At 48.6% G+C, this 22,989-nt stretch overlaps 1 protein-coding gene across 1 annotated transcript in view; it reads right to left on the bottom strand.

The window, feature by feature from the left end:
- Stab2 (stabilin 2) overlaps positions 1–22,449 on the bottom strand; it is a 140,399-nt gene extending 117,950 nt beyond the window's left edge. Inside the window, exons 1-6 of the mRNA XM_075954612.1 lie at positions 22,179–22,449; positions 19,425–19,558; positions 14,345–14,460; positions 4,853–4,938; positions 4,102–4,171; positions 1,259–1,354 (exon numbers count right to left, since the gene is read on the bottom strand). Of these exons, the coding sequence (XP_075810727.1) occupies positions 1,259–1,354; positions 4,102–4,171; positions 4,853–4,938; positions 14,345–14,460; positions 19,425–19,558; positions 22,179–22,256 (580 nt within the window). The 5' untranslated portion in view covers positions 22,257–22,449. The remainder of the gene's footprint in view (positions 1–1,258; positions 1,355–4,101; positions 4,172–4,852; positions 4,939–14,344; positions 14,461–19,424; positions 19,559–22,178) is intronic.
- Positions 22,450–22,989: the final 540 nt, after the last annotated feature.

The following is a 22,989-nucleotide window of genomic DNA, read 5'->3' as shown; positions in this document are numbered from 1 at the left end:
ATGCCCTGGATGTATTGGTTTATGTATTCTTATCTACCCATTCTCAGAATCCTCCCTTCAAGGTAAACTCCTAAAAGTCGGGCTACAGCGCTCCTCCCCCAGCTGGCATGAATCCGTGCCTTCCCTGCCATTCCTCTCTGCCCACGGATGGTCATAATCCACGTGCAAACTGAGAAATAGAACGGGCAAGAAATCAAAACCGAACAAAAGTACGCTCCAGAGTGGTCATCCGACTTCAGTCTGGCTTTACGTGTTGGCGTAGTTACTTGCCAGTAGAGGGCGCTGGCGCGATAGTGTAGCAGGCAGGCTGAGCTCTGGGACGCGGGGCAAAGGGTTCAGTGTGGCGCCTCTGTCGTATTTGCCCTTGCGGCAGCTAACAGGCCTCAGTGGAATGTCTGCCCAGGCGGTGCATCCAGAATGCACCCTCCCTCCTTAATGCTGCATCCTTGGCATGGACCCAGTGCTCACTTCCCACACCCCTCCCCACAGAGACACTGAATACTCTAGGTGAACCTGCCACCTGCACCCTGACACACCAGCCTCTCTCACCAGGTCCCTAGAGGGCTGCCCGTGACTTTCAGGAGACTGTGGACCAATGCTGACCTGGGCAAAACAGCCAATTTCTCTGCCTTCCAAGTCCGCCGCCCTACCGTGTCTAACAAGGCACGGGGATGGCTGCCTCCTTCCAGGTCCTTCCTTAGGACTCCAGGCGTCCTAGAGTTCTCTGCGGTGTCTTCCGCCAGCGTCCTCGTCTCCCACCATCTCCCCTTGTTTATCTCTCCCTTGCTCTTCATCTTCTAACTGGACTCGGCGTCATAGACTGTTTAAATAATTTCCCACGGATCCCAGCGCTTTGAACCCCCATGCTTTCTGCCATTCTGGGTGCCCTTGGGCAAGTCACATAGGAAACTGTTCTATTGTGGCTGTTCATGTGTTTCTGTAACTGAGAGCTTACTTTGTCTCCTTTAAGGACTAACTTACCAGGATAGCCCCTCTTGGCCCCCGTGCCTGAATATTTCCCTCTCTACTCCCTTCCCCGTTTTGCTGCCTCCTGCTCAGCCGTCCCACAGCACAGCTCTGACCACAACACCCTCCCCCTCTTTTCTCTTCTCTTTAGCTTTTCTTTTTTTTCTTCACGTTTGCTTAATTTTTGGTCTCCTCTTACAACATTTGGCAATCCATCCACCCCCTGCCCCCCCAGGTGGAACACCCTTATCTCTTCCATCTGGGGCTGCAGTGAGGAACCACAGTCACTTACGCTTGTCACACCTGGGTCCCCTGTACGCAGAGAAGCACTCACAGGTCCCGTCACCATTGAGCCCGCTGTTGCACACACCGTGGACACAGCTGCACACTGTGGGCAGAAGATGGGGCGGGGTCATAGCTCACAGAGATAGCTCCTAAGGACCCAGGAAGGGTCATGGTCTCAGGCAGCCCCTCCGAGACTCTGTACAAGGAGGTGTAGGAACCTTCCAGAGAGGCCCAGTTTGAATCTTGGCTTTATTCGAGTAAGGATTTTCAGTGCATGAGGTGGACCATAGCGCCTGCGCTAACACTGTTAAGAAAGGAAATGGATCTTCAAGCATGGTTCTCTTCCCTACTGAGCTGTTGGCTTCGCCTTTGAATAGCCCTACCACAGGACTTAAGAGTCTTGGTATGAAGAGAAGAGCTCCCCCTGTTGGCATCTGACATCTCTGTAAGCAAATCTTCTTGAAAGACAAGGGGCAATGCAAGGGTCAGAAAAGTAACCCACTAGGGCCCGGAATGACTGTGTCCTGTCTTCCGCTAAAAACAGATGGCTTCTCAGCCCAGTGAGAGGCCATGGATGACCAAGGAAGGGCCTTCGATAGAAACGGTCAACCCTCCAGCGCCCAGCTGGTGGCTCATCTGTTACACAGTTTACTCTCCAGCCAGCCCCCAGAATACTAAAATCACGAAGCCCATTGTGTGAGTTCTCTGTTGCTACTGTGACAAGCCATCCCAGGGAGGAGCCTGAAACAGTCCAAGTTCACTCCATAGTTCTGGAGGTGGGAAGTACGAAACATCACATCAGATTAAAATCAACGTTGCAGAAAGACTGTGTTTCTTCTGGAATCTTCTATTTCCTTCTCTAGATTCTAGACAAATCCCACGTTTGTTTCCAGGCTCATGACCCCTTTCTTCACTTCCAGGTGAACTACCAAGTTTTTCTCACACTTTTGTCTCTATGGTTACCTCCTCCATGCCCCCCCCCCCAACCAGACTGCACTCACCTGCCCATCAACAATCTCGTTACACCAAATCGACTGGCTAGCAGCCCTGACTCCTCCACAACCCTATTGTCCTCTGTCATGTAACTTGATATGCTCACAGCTCCCAGGATTAGGACAGGGCTCTTTGAGGGTAGGGGGTCATTGCTCTGCCTACTGTACATGTTTTTGATGCAGGCGAGTACATTTCATATAAGCTCAAATGAGTTCCAATTACAAAGAGGTACTTGCTTAACGACAGCAAAAAAAAAAAAAAAAAAAAAATAGAAACGTAGGAGCTACTAAGTTTAAAGTTTTCTGAACACCAAAAACTGCACCAAATCCTTCGTGTTCTGTGTCTGCATCTCCATCCTTGACATCCTGCTCACGGTCTAACTGGTCCTGTCCTTGACCAGGTCCTTCCCAAGCTTCGTCTAGACGGTTGCAGTAGCATCACGCGGCTCTGTCCCCAGCCTGCTGCCAGCCCATCCGCCACTGCATTTTACACGTTTGATTTCTAGGTGTACAGGATGAATCTGGTTCGTTCCTCTCCTTCTTTCACGATTAGCCAGTAAACTGATGTGCTGAGAATTCTGTGCTAGTCACGTGGTCTTCTGTCACCCCGGCTCCTTTACCCAGTAAATGACGTCAGCTCCCAGAGGTGCAGAAGACTAGAGGAGATCGTGGGTGGGAAACCTTTTTTTAGACTGTCGGGCACACAGTAAGGGCTGATTTAGGTGTTACATAGAGAGAGCGGGTTTTGCGCTGGGCTCCCGACAAGGCACTGAGTATCTCTGGTGCGCCGCGGAGAGGAAAGCCGCTGGCGGATGTAACTCTGAACCACAACAGCCTGGTAAAGGAGCATCCTGGCAGCAGGGAAAAGTCAGCGTGAAAAACAGACGATCCCTGGTAAAGCTGCCCCACTTTCGGGCAGGAGTGCCCCCTCCTGGGAGCAACACCCCATGGGTGAGACCACACCGGCATCCAGAGGAGCTTGTGAGCTCCTTGGGCCTTGTGTTGGGGCATCGCCAGTTGCCATGGTTACCCATTCCTTCGCCCACCTACCCTGTGCTTCCATGGGACACAGTAAGAGCCTGGCTGTGTTGTCACCCCGAGGGGCTAGATAACAGTCCTGGAGCCAGAGCTCCGCCAGGGTTCAATCCTTTCACCTGTGACCTTTGGAAATTGTGCTTCTGGGTCAGGATAGTGTCACTGGGGTCACTCATTCATTCATTATCACACTTATTTGTTCACAAGGCTGACAAAGAGCTGTGTCCCCTGCAGTCAACCCTATAGAAGCTGCCGGAGAGAAAAAGTCAACGGAGTCTTGCCTTCAACAAGCCCATGGGTCAGAATGAGGATGCCTTCTCTCCGCAGCCAGAGAAATATATTGTGGGACATGCCAAAGAACTTACGGGGCTGAAGTATTTATGTGTTTATAGATTTTCTTGCAAAAAAATTTCTAAGATGTGCCATATAACCCTGTGATTCCCCCTCCTGGGTAAATTCCTAGACTCCATGTCCTACCCCAGAGACACTTGCTCAGCCATGTTTATTGCAGCTCCGTTCTCAGAGCAAGGACATGGAACCAACCTAGCTGTCCATCAACACAAGACTGTGCAATGAAAGTGTGGTACATATACACTTTCTGCCCCCCACGCTGTGGGCTGCACCAACCTTCTCTCAGCTAACCCTGCACTTGCGTGACCTTTGTTACAGCAACGGAAAACTAAGACAATCAGTATCTTAAAACAACACAAATCCATACATCCCTGGAGGCCAGAAATAACCCCTGTTAAAAACTGAAGTAACCCTCTCCGGGGACTTGAAACCCTCACAATGCATTAAATGGACAAAAATCAGACAGACCTACCTGAGGAACAATTGGGTCCAAACACGTTGTCAGCTGCACAGGTTTCACAGGCTGTCCCACGAAAGCCGGCCTGCAAAACACAGGTGGATGACGTCAGACTCAAGGCCATCCCGAGGAACCCCTATGCTAGCCAGAAAGCCCCTGGACAGCCCACTGATGGTCTGGCCTGCATTTGCCTCTCTAATATGTCTTTCCCCTGGGCCTTTCTTTCCTCAGGCCGCTTAAAGTCTTCGTGTATGTCCAGCTCTGTTTTTGTTTTCTAAATTTTCTTTTGCTAAAGGTCTAGAGCCCTAGAGAAGAAAGCCGCCAGCCCAACCATGTATAAGCAGATGGTAAGTACCAACAGCCTGTTCACAATCTTACCCAAGGGTGGCGCCAAAACACTTCCAGGGCTGTTCTGAAGGGAGATGAACTCAGTCCCCTTTAGAAGGAGTTGTGTTTAATTCTCCCACAGTTTGAGATTCACAAGTCAATTGTGTTAGATAAAGAAATCCTTCAAAAGCCACAGGCCCATGGTCGGCCCTGGGTAGCCTAGCAGCTCACAGTAGCAAGATGTGACAACTTTGTACCCATAGATGGATTCATAAGATAGTTTTATAGATGTGACCTCAGTGGGTCAGTCCTCCGGTTGACAGGCACATTGCAAATTCAATTTATTAACACTGTTACTCTCAGCGACTTCTATAGAGGTGGATTAAAGGTAGGTAGGGGGAGGCAGCATGTCAGGGGCGGAGCAGCTCTCTGAACTTACTCGGCAGGAGCAGCTTCCAGTTCCTTCCATGCCTTCATCGCAAGTGCCTCTGCCATTGCACGGTGACTCTGCTCCTCCTGGGCATTCTGGAATCATCAAACAGACGAGATTTCAATTCATTCCAGACTGGGCAAATAAAGGCATGCACCTACAGGCACGTGCCGCTTAGTGTGTTAGTTACCAGGGACAAAACACACACACACACAACAAAACAACAACTGAAGATCCTGTTGGTCTGATCTCAAGCTGGAAGCCCCCTGGACCTACACAGTGAGTTCAAGGTCATCATGAATCACGCAGCAAGATTTCGTTCTTCTAAAAACTGAGACCGGGCCCTGGCTTCCAATCTCTCTATGTCATCTCTTTTTTTCCAGTGAGCTTCTGTCACACTGCAATACAGCTAAGATGGCTCTCACCAGAGCCGAGCCCCTGCCAGCCCGATGCCTCAACTCCAAGTCTGTCAGCTAAACAAGCTTCTCTTTTTTATACAGTTAGGCTGCCTCCGGGGCTTTGTTCTAGTAACAAAACCAGACGGCCACATAGGGGCAGGACGCAAATATCCAGACCACAGAAGCAGTTCTTGTAAAGTGACTTCTAAAGACAGGGAAAGGCTGTTCTCTGTAAGATGCTAATGGCTCTCTCAGGACGTTACTGAGATGGACCCTCATCGAGCAACCAGACAGGCCAGGACCATGACACAGGTGGCAGAAATGTGTGCACTGTGAGGGGAAAAGAAGCTGTCTGGTCCATGTGACACTTTTGAAAATGAGATGTTGGTATATTAGTGTCGCCTCTATCCCTTGAAGAAAAACTGAAAGAAAGGAAGGGAGGGAGGAAGAAGAGAAGGAAAGAAGGAAAGAGAAGAGAGAGAAAAGGCTTGTCTAGATTGTTCAGCCACTGGTAATGTGAGGGACTGGCGACTGGAATCTTCTGAACTGGGATCCCAGCTGAGCTTTGCTGACCACGCCCTCTCTCGCCTCAGCGTAGCTCCCAGCTGGCTCTGAGGTTCCATTCGACGCTGTTCCCCTCAGCACAGCTCGCGTCTGGCTCTGAGGTTCAGTTTCACGCTGTTCCCCTCAGCACAGCTCGCGTCTGGCTCTGAGGTTCCATTCGACGCTGTTCCCCTCAGCACAGCTCGCGTCTGGCTCTGAGGTTCAGTTCCACGCTGTTCCACTCAGCACAGCTCGCGTCTGGCTCTGAGGTTCCTCTGAGGTTCAGTTCCACGCTGTTCCACTCAGCACAGCTCGCGTCTGGCTCTGAGGTTCCTCTGAGGTTCAGTTCCACGCTGTTCCCCCGGCACAGCTCGCGTCTGGCTCTGAGGTTCCATTCCACGCTGTTCCCCTCGGCATAGCTCGCGTCTGGCTCTGAGGTTCCATTCCACGCTGTTCCCCTCGGCACAGCTCGCGTCTGGCTCTGAGGTTCCGTTCCCCCCTGTCCCCCCAGCAGAATGCTCTTGGGACTGGAAAGCTAGGTTACAGTAATGCAAACCTCTAAGATTCCGAGTGGATACTGTGATATTTTCTCTCTTTAGGGTTGTCATGATAACAGTTAACAATGCTCAGGAAAAAAAATCGAGGAAAGGAAAAGATAAGTGAGGGGGTGCTTAGACCTGTCTCCGTCGGGAGGGAAAGGTTTGGGGCCTCAGCTGAGGTTGCTGCTCTGCAGGTCAGTTGAGCACTGGCTGAGGGCGGCCTGTGCCCGCAGCTCCCCCTACTGGATATTTTCAGGATTTATTCCACACAGTCTAATTTTGAGAGGACAGATTGGTTTCCACTGGCCTCAATGGACAGGGACGGCCAGATCGTAAAAGCAAGACCTTGCTAAAGCTATTAACCTTTGCCTGAAGAAGACCAGCTGAAGGTGAAGATGGAGAGGAGAGAGGTACAGAGATTTCTTAAGGTGGTACCACGAAAACCCTCGGGGCATGTGTGTATATCCACATGAGGCTTTTTCTAATTTACATAAGGTCTCTCCTGGTCTGGGATAAGTCCATGTACCCCTGACATGGCTAAGGATGCCAGGGCTTCATCAGAGGCAAAACCTGCAAAGAAAACTTAAGAAAATACAAGTATATGGTCTGGTGAAGTGCTGGCTGCCAAGCCTGCACCCGAATTTAATTTCTGGAACCTACGTGATGGAGGGAGAAAACGGATTCCTGGAAGTTGTTCTCTGAGTCCCACATGTGATTCACCACACACACACACACACACACACACACACACACACACACACTCACACACACACACTCACACACACATACACACACACATACACTCACACACATACACACTCACACACACATACACTCACACACATACCACACACTCACACACACACACACACACACACACACTCACACACTCACACACACACTCACACACACATACACTCACACACATACACACTCACACACACATACACTCACACACATACCACACACTCACACACACACTCACACACTCACACACACACTCACACACACACACTCACACACACACTCACACACACACACTCACACACACACACACTCACACACTCACACACACACTCACACACACACACTCACACACACTCACACACACATACACTCACACACATACACACTCACACACACACACTCACACACACACACTCACACACACATACACACACACTCACACACACTCACACACACACACTCACACACACATACACACACACTCACACACACTCACACACATACCACACACATATACTCACACACACACACTCACACACACACACTCTCTCACACACACCCCTCCCCACAATACACATATACACCCCCACAAGCACACACTTATACACATATACACCCACGCACATATTCACACACACTCACAAACATATACACACACATGTACACATAAACACATACCCACACTCTCTCTCACACACATATATACCCCCTACTCCCACATCTAAGAAACATAAAAGATACAAGTTTATCAAACACCAAACCAAAGTAAAATTTACAATATTTGAAGCCAATAAAAGCTAGGCATGAGTAATGAAGAGAAAAACTAGTTAATTAAAACCAACAGAAAGGATGCTTGTATCAGACAAAGACTGAGAAAATGACAATTCTATGCCATATGTTCAAGAGGGACAGAAAGGAAAAGTATGTTAGGGAGAGACGTAAATAAAACCCGAGCCAAAAGTTTCCAGGCAAAAGCACAGCCTTTGAGTCAAATCCTCTCCAATTCATGGTTACTCAAACGCTGACAACAAAATGTTCCACCTACAGACAAACAGTAAAGACAAAAATGAAACAGAGGAAATACTGGACACAGCAAGGGAACATGAATGATCTGTAGGACAATGTCCAGGGGAAAAGAGAAAAGACATGGAAATTTTAAATTCACATTTCCCAGACATAACGGAGATGCTAACATCCAGTTCCCAGCACACAAAAAACCTTGAGCAAAGTCCACGCGATGAAACTCTCACACCGCCACAGAACTCCTTAAAATCAGGGAGAACATCTTACAAGTAGTCAAAGCCAACGTGTGGATAAAAGAGTAGTTACCATGACAAAGGCTTCTGTGTGTTGGACTTGCTTCCACCTAGAGGACAGTGGAATATTTATCTTTAAAACACAGAGCCACCGTTGCCAATCTAAAATCCCACCTAAAACAACAGTGTCTGTAAGGCATGACAGGGACTTTTTCTTTTTCAGTTATACAAAAGCTGAAAGAGAAATGCCATTAACTGGCCAGGAAGAAGCAAACTGTCAGCAGACAGAGATCTAGAGCCACACAAAGGGATGGAAGATGCTGGAAGCTGTCGTTATGAGCTTAGGTGTAAAATCGCCTCCCTGGTATTCTAAGACATTTGAAGAATGGCTGGTGAAGGCCAGACTGTTGGTGCCATGCTGGGGGGCTCTGGCACGCTGCCGGAAGGGGCAGCAAACTAGAGCAGCAAGCCTGGGATTCAGAGCCGGAAGTGTGATGCTGTGGAGGCCTGGGCACAGGGTGGCGTTGTGGCAGACAGCAAAAAATGAACATTTTTATACACACCTAGAAGCAAAGGCTTAACTCCCCTAACTAAACAGTACAGCAGGTACGTGAATAGAGAAGACAAAGCGGGATTATAGGAGATAATCAGAAGGACGACAAAGGAGACGAAGCAACAGAGTGCACACAGCATCAAGCGCAGGAAGTAGTGGATGCCAGTCTGCCGGATTACGTGAAAATGTCTGAACACCTTAGCTGAAGGAGGTGGGCTACCACACTAGATGACAACTGAAGAACTGGACCTGGGAGGTGGCTCGGTGGAAGAAGCCCTCGCCTCGAAGAGTGAGGGCTGGAGTTCAGATCCTTTGAACCCATACACATGACAGACAGAGACAGCGGCTTCAGGGCAAACTGGCTGGCTAGACTATCTGCATGAGTGATGCCTGGATTAGCGGAGAGGCTCTGCCTCAGTGGTGGGGAGCAGCTGAGGAAGACTCCCAACATCTCCACATAGCTGTGCTCACCCATGCAGACACCAGTGCAGACCACACGCACGCACACACACACACACACACACACACACACACACACTGAGGGAAAGAAAGATAAGTTTTTTTTTTAAAAAAAAGATTAAGTGAATACATCTTGCTAGGGAAGAATTTTACTATAAGTAAATTATGGCTGCAGAATCCACGAGAAAAATGTGCCTTAGAATGTGTGTGCCTCAGTGTCAGGTTAGGAGAAGGTAACCAGTGTTCTCGTCAGTACTGATCTTTCTTCAGTGAACATGGTGTCTTTTTCTGTAGTTTATACCACTGGCCTGGAAACAGTTCTCAGAGTCAGAAACGTTGTTTATGTATTTATTGTAGCGCACAGGCCAGTTCCAGGGCCCTGTTCACCCCGGACACACACTCTACCATCTGAGCTACACTCCTCTCCCGACATGTGTCTATTTAAACATTTCCTACCTTTGGTCTCCGTATCTTCGCATGTTAAGTGCTGTGATATCACTGTGCCTGAATGTGAGTGTCTGGAAAGAATTCAGTGTTTAATCAGCCGTTTAGCAAATCAGAACTGTGCCAGCCAGGAGCCAAATGTAGTTTTTAAAAGGGTTTCTTTATTCATCTGCTTCTATTTGATGATGCTCCTGATATCTATCATCTACCTATCACTATCTGTGTTCATTCAATCAATCGACCTACCTATTCACTTATCATCTATCTATCATCAATCATCTATCTATCATCTATCTATATCTATCTACTGTCTACATTTATCATCTATCAATCGATCTATCTATCATCTAACTGTCGTCAGGCATCTGTGTAGTTATTTATCATTTATGGTGCATCTCTCTCTCATCTACCCATGTACGTTTTTGGCACAGAGGTGGAACTCAGGCCCTTGTGTATGCTAGGAAGCCCTCTGACACTGATCCACACTCCCAGTCCTTGCCTTCTGTTTATTATTATTATTATTATTATGGTTCTTATTCTCCTAGATCCTGAACATTGCATGCACTATCCCCTGCAGCCACCATGGACTGGTTATTATTATCATTTTATCTGAAAGGAAACTGAGGCACAGAGGGTCAGATAACGAAGCCACACACCCGTGAGCTTTCCAGAGGACTCTGGCTGGTTCTGACTTCAGCTGTGATGACTTCTCTGCATGGTTGTTTATGACCTTTCCCTAGTTTGCGGGTTTTTCCGAATCACTGACTCAGCCAATCGATTCATATACTGCTTGTTGCGTGTTTAGTGTGGCTTTCTAGGCTGGTAATGGTTTATCTTTGTGTTTTCAGGAGAAACTAAAATAAGGTTTAGCCAGGACAGAAGGGACCAACAGGCAAGGCTTACTTCTAGAGGAGACTCAGTCAGGGTCGGTCTTTAATGAGTGGTCTTCCATTGCTCAGGCCATTGGCCTTCCGGATGTTTGCCTTCAGCTGTGCTGAGCATGAAGGCCAGGTGGAAATGTTTGTCCCCTAGGGGCTTTCCTAAAGCCCCAGCGTCAACCACTCTGCAGGAAACGAGACATTTTTCTCTGTAGGAACTACTTTCTCCTGATCCAGCTTACCGCTCACTAGTTTGAACACTTGTTAGGGAATGTGTCCCCCACAGATTCGGTGTCAAATCCCTTACTTCGGTGTGATAGTGCCAGGGGGCAGGGCCTTTTGGAAGTGATTAGGCAGGCAACAGGGCATGGGGCAGGATCTTCAAGGTCATGACCTCCTCTCCTGGGATCCTTGTACAACTGATTCCTCACACTGATCCTTGTGTCAGTCTCTCTTGCTCACCTGTGATGTACCTGTGTGGACTATGGCATATGTGACCTGAGGCAAGCCTAACCTATGTGTGACTATGAGCAGCATACAGTAGGTGATCAATAAATGCTTGCTTTTGATGGGTTGGCCAATCCTGAAAGGAGCTTTGGAAAAAAAGGTAGCAGGAATATGGGGGTATAAAAAGCCCTCATTTGATAACCCACGTGGGCTCTTTCAATGACACATGAAAACTACTTATTAAAGCAAAAGCAAGCATTTATTTCCTGCATCTGAAAACATTCCGCATCACCTGGGGGCCCCACTGAGAACGCGGATAGCAAAATCGGCCTTCTCAGCAACCCTGCCTGAGAGAGCAGGCATAGAATTCGCTTCAGGGGCACATTTTGTGGTGTCTTGTGGGGCTGAAGTAGCTGATGAGACAATTTTAGGTCATTATCATGGTTCTCTTCGGTCACTGCTGGTGGGTGGCCTCTGGGTCAAGGCTTTTATTGTAAACTGTCAGCAAACCACCAGCTGGGCTGTTGCCTTAAAATAAGTTAATGCCTTTCCTGCCCAGCAAGAGACGGGGGCCTCCCTGGAGCCTTATCTCCTAAGGGGTTGTTGAGCCCAGGCGGCTTTAGCTCACTGTTCAGCAGTAGCTGAAGACATGTCCTGATATTCCAAACATCGCTCTAGCTGGAACTGTCTGCCTGGAAAACAGACGCCAGCTAAGTTCCTCGTGTGAGCTCAGCATTATTTATCCCACAGAGCTTATACAATTTGGCAGAAGAGAATGACTCTTGACCCACAGATCTGTTTTGTATTTGCACAGCGTGTGGTGCCTAGCAAGGTCTATGGAGTGGGAAGGGAACTAGGGAGTGTAAACAACAGGGCAAAAACGGGTCTCATGGAATATCACAATGCTGAGCTGGAAAGAGAAAAACTGAAATCCTTTCTCCTTTGGGGGCTGAAGAGATGGCTCCACGGCTAAGAGTGCTTACTGCTTCTGCAGAGGACCTGGGCTCGGTTCCCAGAACCCTTACCTGGGTGCTCACAACCACCTGTAACTCCAGTTCCAGGGGGGATCCAACACCCTCTTCTGGCCTCTGTGGACATCTACATGCATGTGGTGTGCATAAATTCTAACAGACGAACACACATGCCTGTATAACACATATAACATACGAACAAGCATACACATACAATTAACCAAATCTTGAGGCTGTTTCTTTTTGAAGTGGATTGCTAGGATCACAGCCAAGCTTTGATGTGTGTGACTCCTCTGCCCACGTTCAAATTCTGCTACTTGAGTTGTACAAAAACTTTGCATTCATGACTAAATTTGAAAAAAGGGTGGACTCCATGTCAGGGAGGATATTAGCTCCTCAGTGCCAGATGCAGTGGTGCAGGTCTGTAAGCTGACCAGCCTGGAGGCAGAGGCACAAAGATTGCCTGGGCTTCAAGGCCAGCCTGGGCTACACAGTGAGGGCTAGATAGCCTGAGCTACAGAGCGAGATTCTTTTCCAATGTGATTAAGTTTCCTAGTTAAAAATATGGTTCTCTATTCACATGTCTGGAAAAGTGGCAGCAATTTTAATTAGGGTGAATCAGATAGAATTGAAATAAAAGCGTCTTCTCTGGTAGGAAGCTATTTTTCCCCTCGGTGAGAGTGCATGCCTTATTCTTATTTTTAGAAGATGATGGGTAATTTGTTTTTTTCCCCCTACTTTGCTTTTGATGTTTTCTGAGCTTGCAGGACTGATCAGTTATCTCCAGAACCAGACATGATAGAAGCACTTTTCACAGTTAGCTAGGGATGCTGCGGATGGATGTGGATGTGCTTGTTGTCACATCGTAAAGGAAGCGGGAACCCCATCTGCCTCCAATGCAAGGTCACAAGGGGGATGGGAGCATGCTTCCTCAGACTAGAGGGATGGACCTGTGTCAGCAGCCCCGAACTGGCCTTGTCCTTGCGGAAGTGTAAAGCGATAGTCAAGATCAGGCCTGTCATGGTCACAAGTGGGCATGGTTAAAGCAGGCAGTAAAGGAAAGGAATTATCTTCTTCCTGAGCTGAGGGAAGGAAGGAAGCCTTTTGTGACACTTGGCATGTTTGGGACATGAAGATAAAGGGAAGTACCCTTTGGCCTCACTAGTGAACAACAGAATTGATGATAGGCATCCATTTTCATGTTTTGCCTCTCTGGCCATGGACCTGCTCTCAGAGGAAATGCCTGAGCATTCACAAAAGAGTTTTTATTTTTTTATTTATTTTAGCATTGTTGATCCTGGTGGAGAACCCTGCCGTATTTGCTGGCACATGGCACAACATGACAACTGCCAAGGATCTGGGTCCTGCTTGCGGCTCGTGTTGTAGAGGATGCCAACAGTGAATACAAGGGTTCAGAGGACGGCACCATTTTATTTATTTTAAATATGCATTTTAAATATTCTCTCACGTAGCCCAGATGTAGCCTGCCATCTTCCCATTGCACATGCTGTACTAACTTTCCTGGTCCATCTCAGACAAGGCTTGTTCTTGTCCACTCCATGTCCCGTCAATAATGACATCGCTTTAGTTCTTATGAGGCAGAAAGGCAAAAGCGAATATAAAGGCTCTTCCTGGTCTATCAGGAAGGCGATGAGGTTTTGATAATGGATAAAGACAATGGCAACATTCTTTGAGACGCTGAGATGAAGCTTCTTCTTAAGAAAAGTTATGTTTGCTGTCATAACTGCCCAATGTTCTCTCCTCAAACATTGCCTTTTCATATATGCATATACATACATATGTGTTATATCTACACATAAACATATGATCTCCATGATACATGTGTATGTGATATATGTATGTTTTTCCAATTGTATCTTTTTGTGATTTATAAAAGTTCTTTATTTTCTTTTGTTCTTTCATTGTCTCCTTTTCTCTTTGGAGACAGGGTCTTGCTTATATCTTAGGTTGGTGTAAAATTTGTTTTGCAGCCCAGGTCAGCCTTGAAATCATGATTCTCTTGCCTCAGTCTCTGGAGTACTGGAATTGTAGGAATAGGCCAGTAGGCTTGGTTCCAAGGGATTATTCTGAAGAGAGCTCACTAACTGTAGCAAGCAGATTCCTGCCTAAAAGCTGATGGGGAAAGAGAGATTTTTCTACATGTCTCGAAATCATATACACATTCTTCTATCACTGGCCTTCCTTCCTGTCATATCTCCATGAACTGGAGAAGCAAGTTTCAAAATCTGAAGATGGTGTCACTTACCCATGCAGTCTGGGCCCCAGTGGCCTGGGCAGCATTGAGGTTGTAGGTAGTCCTTCCTACATATATGTTGGCATCCCGGGACAGACAGAGAGTATGCATTGATCTCAATCGAATACCTTGGAGAATTACAAGCACATGCATCAGTTAACCCATGAATTCCCTGAGGGAGAGCATGTTTGCCATGACTCTCCTCTCCTATTAAGAGCCTACCAAAGTTCAAGGTTAAAATTACGTGGCTTCTTACAAAGAATGTTTTGTACTCTTCTGATAAGGGCCAAGGAGAGCACTTGGTTGTATGCACCCAGCTACAATTATTACTACCACACACACACACACACACACATACACACACACATCACACGTGCACGCTTGCACACATGTGTGCACACCAAGATTTTTCATGGATGCTGCTCATTTTAGAGTGGAAGACTGGCCTGTCGTTCATTTATGCCAGAAAAACAAACAAACAAACAAAAAACTCGATTGGCTCTTTTGTTTTATTTTACTTTGTATTTTTGATGTTTTAAGGAATCACTGTATAGAGGTATAAATAACATACAAATTCTGAACCTTTTTAATCCATACAACTCAAGGAGCTTAGAGGTCAGCACACCTGCAGCATGTGACGTCAGCACTTAGAGGTCAGCACACCTGCAGTCCCATGACGTCAGCACTTAGAGGTCAGGACACCTGCAGCACATGACGTCAGCCCTTAGAGGTCAGCACACCTGCCACACCATGATGTCAGCCCTTAGAGGTCAGGACACCTGCCACACCATGATGTCAGCTCTTAGAGGTCAGCACACCTGCCACACCATGACGTCAGCACTTAGAGGTCAGGACACCTGCCACACCATGACGTCAGCTCTTAGAGGTCAGCACACCTGCCACACCATGACGTCAGCACTTAGAGGTCAGCACAACTGCCACACCATGACGTCAGCCCTTAGAGATCAGCACACCCGCAGCCCCATGATGTCAGCACTTAGAGGTCAGCACACCTGCCACACCATGACGTCAGCTCTTAGAGGTCAGCACACCTGCCACACCATGACGTCAGCTCTTAGAGGTCAGCACACCTGCCACACCATGACGTCAGCACTTAGAGGGCAGCACACCTGCCACACCATGACGTCAGCTCTTAGAGGTCAGGACACCCGCAGTCCCATGACGTCAGCCCTTAGAGGTCAGCACACCTGCCACACCATGACGTCAGCCCTTAGAGGTCAGCACACCTGCCACACCATGACGTCAGCCCTTAGAGGTCAGCACAACTGCCACACCATGACGTCAGCCCTTAGAGATCAGCACACCCGCAGCCCCATGATGTCAGCACTTAGAGGTCAGGACACCTGCCACACCATGACGTCAGCACTTAGAGGTCAGGACACCCGCAGCCCCATGATGTCAGCACTTAGAGGTCAGGACACCTGCCACACCATGACGTCAGACCTTAGAGGTCAGGATACCTGCAGCACGTGACGTCAGCACTTAGAGGTCAGGACACCTGCAGCACGTGACGTCAGCACTTAGAGGTCAGGACACCGGCCACACCATGACGTTAGCACTTAGAGGTCAGCACACCTGCCACACCATGACGTCAGCCCTTAGAGGTCAGCACACCTGCCACACCATGACGTCAGCCCTTAGAGGTCAGGATACCTGCAGCACGTGACGTCAGCCCTTAGAGGTCAGGACACCTGCCACACCATGACGTCAGCCCTTAGAGGTCAGGACACCTGCCACACCATGACGTCAGCACTTAGAGGTCAGCACACCTGCCACACCATGACATCAGCCCTTAGAGGTCAGGATACCTGCAGCACGTGACGTCAGCACTTAGAGGTCAGCACAACTGCCACACCATGACGTCAGCCCTTAGAGGTCAGGACACCTGCCACACCATGACGTCAGCCCTTAGAGGTCAGGACACCTGCCACACCATGACGTCAGCACTTAGAGGTCAGGACACCTGCCACACCATGACATCAGCCCTTAGAGGTCAGCACACCTGCCACACCATGACATCAGCCCTTAGAGGTCAGCACACCCACAGCACATGACGTCAGCACTTAGAGGTCAGGACACCTGCAGCACGTGACGTCAGCACTTAGAGGTCAGGACACCGGCCACACCATGACGTCAGCCCTTAGAGGTCAGGACACCTGCCACACCATGACATCAGCCCTTAGAGGTCAGGACACCTGCCACACCATGACATCAGCCCTTAGAGGTCAGCACACCTGCCACACCATGACATCAGCCCTTAGAGGTCAGCACACCCACAGCACATGACGTCAGCACTTAGAGGTCAGGACACCTGCAGCACGTGACGTCAGCACTTAGAGGTCAGGACACCGGCCACACCATGACGTTAGCACTTAGAGGTCAGCACACCTGCCACACCATGACGTCAGCCCTTAGAGGTCAGCACACCTGCCACACCATGACGTCAGCCCTTAGAGGTCAGGATACCTGCAGCACGTGACGTCAGCCCTTAGAGGTCAGGACACCTGCCACACCATGACGTCAGCCCTTAGAGGTCAGGACACCTGCAGCCCCATGACGTCAGCACTTAGAGGTCAGCACAACTGCCACACCATGACGTCAGCCCTTAGAGGTCAGCACACCCGCAGCCCCATGATGTCAGCACTTAGAGGTCAGCACACCTGCCACACCATGATGTCAGCACTTAGAGGTCAGGACACCCGCAGCCCCATGACGTCAGCCCTTAGAGGTCAGGATACCTGCCACACCATAACGTCAGCCCTTAGAGGTCAGGACATCCGCAGCACATGACGTCAGCCCTTAGAGGTCAGCACACCTGCCACACCATGACGTCAGCACTTAGAGGTCAGCACACCTGCCACACCATGATGTCAGCACTTAGAGGTCAGGACACCCGCAGCACATGACGTCAGCACTTAGAGGTCAGCACACCTGCCACACCATGACGTCAGCACTTAGAGGTCAGGACACCTGCAGCCCCATGATGTCAGCACTTAGAGGTCAGGACACCTGCCACACCATGACATCAGCTCTTAGAGGTCAGGACACCCGCAGTCCCATGACATCAGCCCTTAGAGGTCAGGACACCTGCCACACCATGACGTCAGTCCTTAGAGGTCAGGACACCTGCCACACCATGACGTCAGCACTTAGAGGTCAGGACACCTGCCACACCATGATGTCAGCACTTAGAGGTCAGGACACCTGCCACACCATGACGTCAGCCCTTAGAGGTCAGGACACCTGCCACACCATGACGTCAGCACTTAGAGGTCAGGACACCTGCCACACCATGACGTCAGCACTTAGAGGTCAGCACACCCGCAGCCCCATGACGTCAAGCTCCCCGAAGGCACACCTATTACTTCCATCCATCTCAGTGCATCCTCTCTTTCTCTTTGACAAGAACACTAACCCACAATCCCCCGTCTTTGCAAACAGTACCCACACAGCTCCAAGTCAACATTGTTGTCTCTATCGATTAACTCTGGTTTTATAGCACGATGTGATCACACTAGGCAGACATGAATGTAAAACACTGTTGTATAACAATGCCAAGGTTTCGTTTCACTTGTGCTAAAAAGCAGTAATTTATCATTCTTGAATTAAAAATGAACTCCTTAGACTGGAAAATGGCTCAGTGGGTAAAGTGTCTGCCACGCAAACATGAGGAACTGGGTCTGGATGCCCTGTACCCACATAACAAGCGGGGCACCGTGGTGCTCTATATCATACTGCTGGGGGAATTGGAGACCAGAGGCTTCCTAGAGCTCGCTGGGCAGCTATCCCAGCTGAATCAGTGAACTCCAGCTTCTGTGAGGGACCTTATCTCAACATGCGAGATGGACAGCGATTGACCAACACGTGAATGTCAACGTCTGTCCTCACACATGACTAAACACACACACACACACTCATACACTCATACACACACACACACTCACACACACACACACACACACTCAAACCACACAAATACTCACAAACGTACACATAAATTAAAAATTTAACTCATTGAACAATGCCTAATTTCTAAGTTGGTTAGCTGAGTAAATTAAGAATTATGGTTGCCTTTGAGCCTCCTGGCTACACCTGTTAGCACAGACCCGCTTGTCCCCTTCTGAGAGGACCGGCCTTGAATTATGAGAGTTCTGGATCAGAAGTGACTTTCAGGAATGTAATACAGACAATCCAACAATGCTAATTTTTTCTGTCTTACACCTTTGGGTTCTAGTTAGCATCAGGCTTCACAGCTTATTAGCAAAATAAATACCAGACCCAGGGCTTAAGAAATTTATTTTGCTTTTGAGACAGGATCTTGATATGTAGGTAGCTAAGGCAACCTACAGTTGTTCAAATTAGAATCCTGTTTCTATCTATCTATCTATCTATCTATCTATCTATCTATCTATCTATCTATCGTCTATCTCTCTGTCTCTCTGTCTGTCTGTCTATTTATCTATGGTGTGTGTGTGTGTGTATATATATGTTGTGTGCGCACGAGTGTGTAGGTATGCATGCGTATGCTCATGTACTGAGGTCTGGACAGGATGTCAGGTGCTTTCCTCTGTCACTTTCCACCTTGTCCCCTTGATAGAGGGTTTCTCACTGGCCTGGAAACTTGCCATTTCGGCTAGGCTGCCAGACCAGTCCAGGGACCCATCTTTCTCCGACTTTCAATGCTAGCTCACAGGCACCTGTAGCTAGACTTGGTTTTTTAAGTGGGTGCCGGGGGTTTGACCCCAGCTTCTCATGCTTGCGTGTCCACTGAGCCATCTCCCAGTTCTAGAACCATTTCCAAATGAATCTAGACTCCAACAAAAAATAGAAGAAGGGCAAGAAGAGTGTGTATGTACAGTACAATTTTGTATTTAAACGTGAGTCAATAATCATAAAGATTCAGACTCAAGTCCATAGATTATGCGTTACCTAAATTGGGCTCAGTATAGTTTTAGATCAAGAGAGAAATCCCGGAGCTACTCTGCAGTGTGTGAGACAGGATGTTCCAATTGGGAGTCACAATTCTTAGGGTACCAAAACACAGACACGGTTATCTTCTCATAATGCGTACCTGCAATCTCGAACCCCGAGAGAGTCATTGGTAATCTTGACGTAACCAACTGGACACTTGACTGCAAAATTAGCTGAGCAGGCTTGGCACTCCGTCCTGATCGTTAGAAAGGACTTCTTATCACACCTTTTCGCCTGTGCAAAAGCAGCAAAGAACACCCGTTCCTGTTATCAGAGCCTTGAGAAGTACCTGGTATGACTACTTGTCTACCTGCGTCATCTCACTACGGTCAGGAGTGGCAATGAGGTCACTGGCATCAACTGGCTTTGTAGTGCGAGATTCCACAGGGCATGCATCTGACTTGAATTCTGGAGTGTCAGCACCTAGGCTTTGATCCGCCGTTAGGGACTTACTTCTTATCTGAAGGATCTGGAACCTTTGCAAAAACTTAGTTACAAGACAGAGCTTGGAAAACCAAGACGTCTTGAAGCTGAGAATTGCTTGGGCAGATGGTTTTCTTTAAAACGCTCCAGAAATTGACTTGCTAAGAGGTGTAAATTGTAAACAATAATTTTGTATCTTGCAGCAACGGGCTCTTAGTTCATCAGAAACTGAGTTCCCTGCTATTTGGCTAAACCTAAAATTCACCCCGGTGGAACCCTTTTCTTCCACGGACCCAGGCTAAACAGAACGCTGACATGACTTATCTGGCATGAGTGCTGGGATCAGTGATCAGGGAGCAATGTCTGCCATGGCTGAGTGTGTGGACGCGGTACGGCTTGGGCTAAACACATGCCCCATGCCTGCAGGGGTGGTAGGGTGCAGACTGAAGATGGTTTGGAATACTCAGGGACTTGCTCAAGGTCACATATGAGTTATCAGCCTCTCGATTCCTAACTAGCTCTCTCCGCAAGCACCCACGTGACACAGACACGTAAACAACCTCTGCTTTGACGAAAAATCTTCCATTTGGTGATTATTGTGACCCACTGTGCCCCTGGCTGTTACTTGTAGAATACACAACACTCCCTTTAACTGTTGTGGCATGATTCAATTTTTCAAAAAGCAGGGTTTCATTTACACTTGAGTTTCTCTTTGGATAGATGGATAAGTTGAGGTCATATTGATTTTTCCTTCTTAATATGTCCAATTTGATTCTCTTTTAAAGACATTCTTTGGGCTGGGAATGTGGGCCAGTTCATAGAATACTGGCCCAGCATGCCCAAAGCCCCGGGTTCAATCCCCAGGACAGCATAAAACCGTGAGTTTGTGACACAGGCCTAGAATTCTGTCACCCAAGAGGTGGAGGCAGGAGGATCAGACATTCAAGGTCATCCTCAGCTACATAGCAAATTTGCAAGATATTTTTTTGCAAGATATATTTGTCCGGCTTTCAAATTACTGTTTTCAAATGGAATGACTCATTTTATAAACTTAAGCCAACTGAAGAAGAAACTCAGCTTTGAACAGTAGGTAAGGCTGGGTGCCTGCACAGAAGCAAGCCCTCTCCTCACTGAAGCTAACAGTGGCAGCATTTTCTACCATTGGCAGAGCTGTGTCTTGGGAGTGATGGAAACTTGGAGGGGTTAACTTGCTTGCTTAAGGCTGGCATAGCGGACAGCCCTGGGCCCCTCCTCTGCCATCCTGTGAGGTGGCAGATCAGATGGATCCTTCTCTAACTCTTGAGCTGGAGAGAAACACATTGTGTTAGCTGCCATGTTCTCTGGAAAGAGCCCTCAAAGCCTATCCGTCTGCTGCTGAGATCAGACACTCCAAATCCATCTTAAAGTAAATCACCTGAGGTTTCTACTCACCGAGATTCAATCTCATCCTGCGATTTTACCTGTGTGATCCTGGGGTCCCCTAGTACTGAGCAGTGAGTGAGGCCCCCAGAGAGGTCACCGTGGTCCCCCACTACAGTCTGAGGAAGGCAGAAGGCACCGTGGTCCCCCACTACAGTCTGAGGAAGGCAGAGATCACCGTGGTCCCCCACTACAGTCTGAGGAAGGCAGAGGTCACTGTGGTCCTCCACTACAGTCTGAGGAAGGCAGAGGTCACTGTGGTCCCCCACTACAGTCTGAGGAAGGCAGAAGGCACCGTGGTCCCCTACTACAGTCTGAGGAAGGCAGAGGTCACTGTGGTCCCCCACTACAGTCTGAGGAAGGCAGAGGTCACTGTGGTCCCCCACTACAGTCTGAGGAAGGCAGAAGGCACCGTGGTCCCCCACTACAGTCTGAGGAAGGCAGAGGTCACCGTGGTCCCCCACTACAGTCTGAGGAAGGCAGAAGGCACCGTGGTCCCCCACTACAGTCTGAGGAAGGCAGAAGGCACCGTGGTCCCCCACTACAGTCTGAGGAAGGCAGAAGGCATGTTGCCAGTACCTGATGGGTTTTGGAAATGTTTCTCATGCTCACTTTCATCAACAAGACACTATCAATCTACCCTGGAATTCCCCTGGGCATCTGCCCATAGCCACGCTTGGCTGGTACATTTAGGAAGAAGGGGTGTGAGGTACCTACAGTGATCAGGTGGTTCACACAAAACCCAGAGCACACAGCTCTGCAGGAAAGAGAAGCATCAGGACTAAACTCAGAGATTCCAACTGCAGAGTCAGCACAGCAGATGAGAAAGAGCCAACTCAGTCCACCCCAGGAGGACAGCATCTCACCTTGAGAATCTTAGTCTTGGAAGTTTTCTTTTGATTTTTATGAAGTCCAGGCAGGGCGTTTTGCCCAGGATTGTTCGAGAAAACAAAACCATCTAAAGCACAGTATGAAAACTAACAAGGAAAAAATGCAGGAAAGTTTCTCTTACCAGTCCTGTGGCTTCGGCTGGGGTGCAGGTATTTTGCACAGCCAACCCCAGGAAGAGGGGGATTAAAGGCAGCAGCATGCTGTGCAAATGCTGGTTCCTTCCCTTGCTGGGCCAGGTCAAGGCAATTTAGCTATTTTACTTTGCTTTTCTGAGTGCCTGGGGAACTCTTTCTCATGTCTGTGTCTACTTTTAACTCCTTTCCTTTCCCTGGTCAGAAAGCAAAGGTAGCTGAGGCCTGGCTGACGGTCCACAGGAGCTTGGTGGAAGCGGCCACTCTGAGCTGTATATAAGTCCTGGCTGAGTGACAGGATTTCCTGAAGGGGCTGAGGCAGAGACCCAACTGGGATTTCTGTGCCTTGCGAAATTCCCAGGGATGGAGTGTTCCCTCTCCTATTGCTATGCCTACTGGACCTGCCTGCTGCCCTGTTTTCCTTTCTACGCCACACCATGAGTCATCCTGGGCCTGTCTGTTCCAACACATAGGTTCAGACTTTCTGTAGGGAGAATGTGTGGGCATGGCCAGGTATGGAGAGAATGTTCCAGAAGCCTGGCCCCTGCCTTGGAAGATGATGGTGTCCTCATTCTCCTGTGGCTGTCAAAATTCATGTTGGTACCGATGGTTGGGTTCTCATCTCTCCTCTTCTGCTCTTCAAGGTTATTCAAGCAGAGAGTGACCGACTGAGCCTGTTCCTCCAATCTAGCCCTTCAAGGCTGGGTCTTTCAGGAAGACATTCTCTCCTGTGCCTCCTGACTTTTGTGCACTCTCTGCCCGCCTCTTTCCCAGCTTTGGGTGAGAATATCTTGTGTTTTT

The sequence above is a fragment of the Microtus pennsylvanicus genome, chromosome 20 (assembly GCF_037038515.1).
Source record: "Microtus pennsylvanicus isolate mMicPen1 chromosome 20, mMicPen1.hap1, whole genome shotgun sequence".
NCBI lineage: Eukaryota > Metazoa > Chordata > Mammalia > Rodentia > Cricetidae > Microtus > Microtus pennsylvanicus.
The sequence above is the reverse complement of the archived record's forward strand: the minus strand, read 5'-3'. Positions and strand labels throughout refer to the sequence as shown.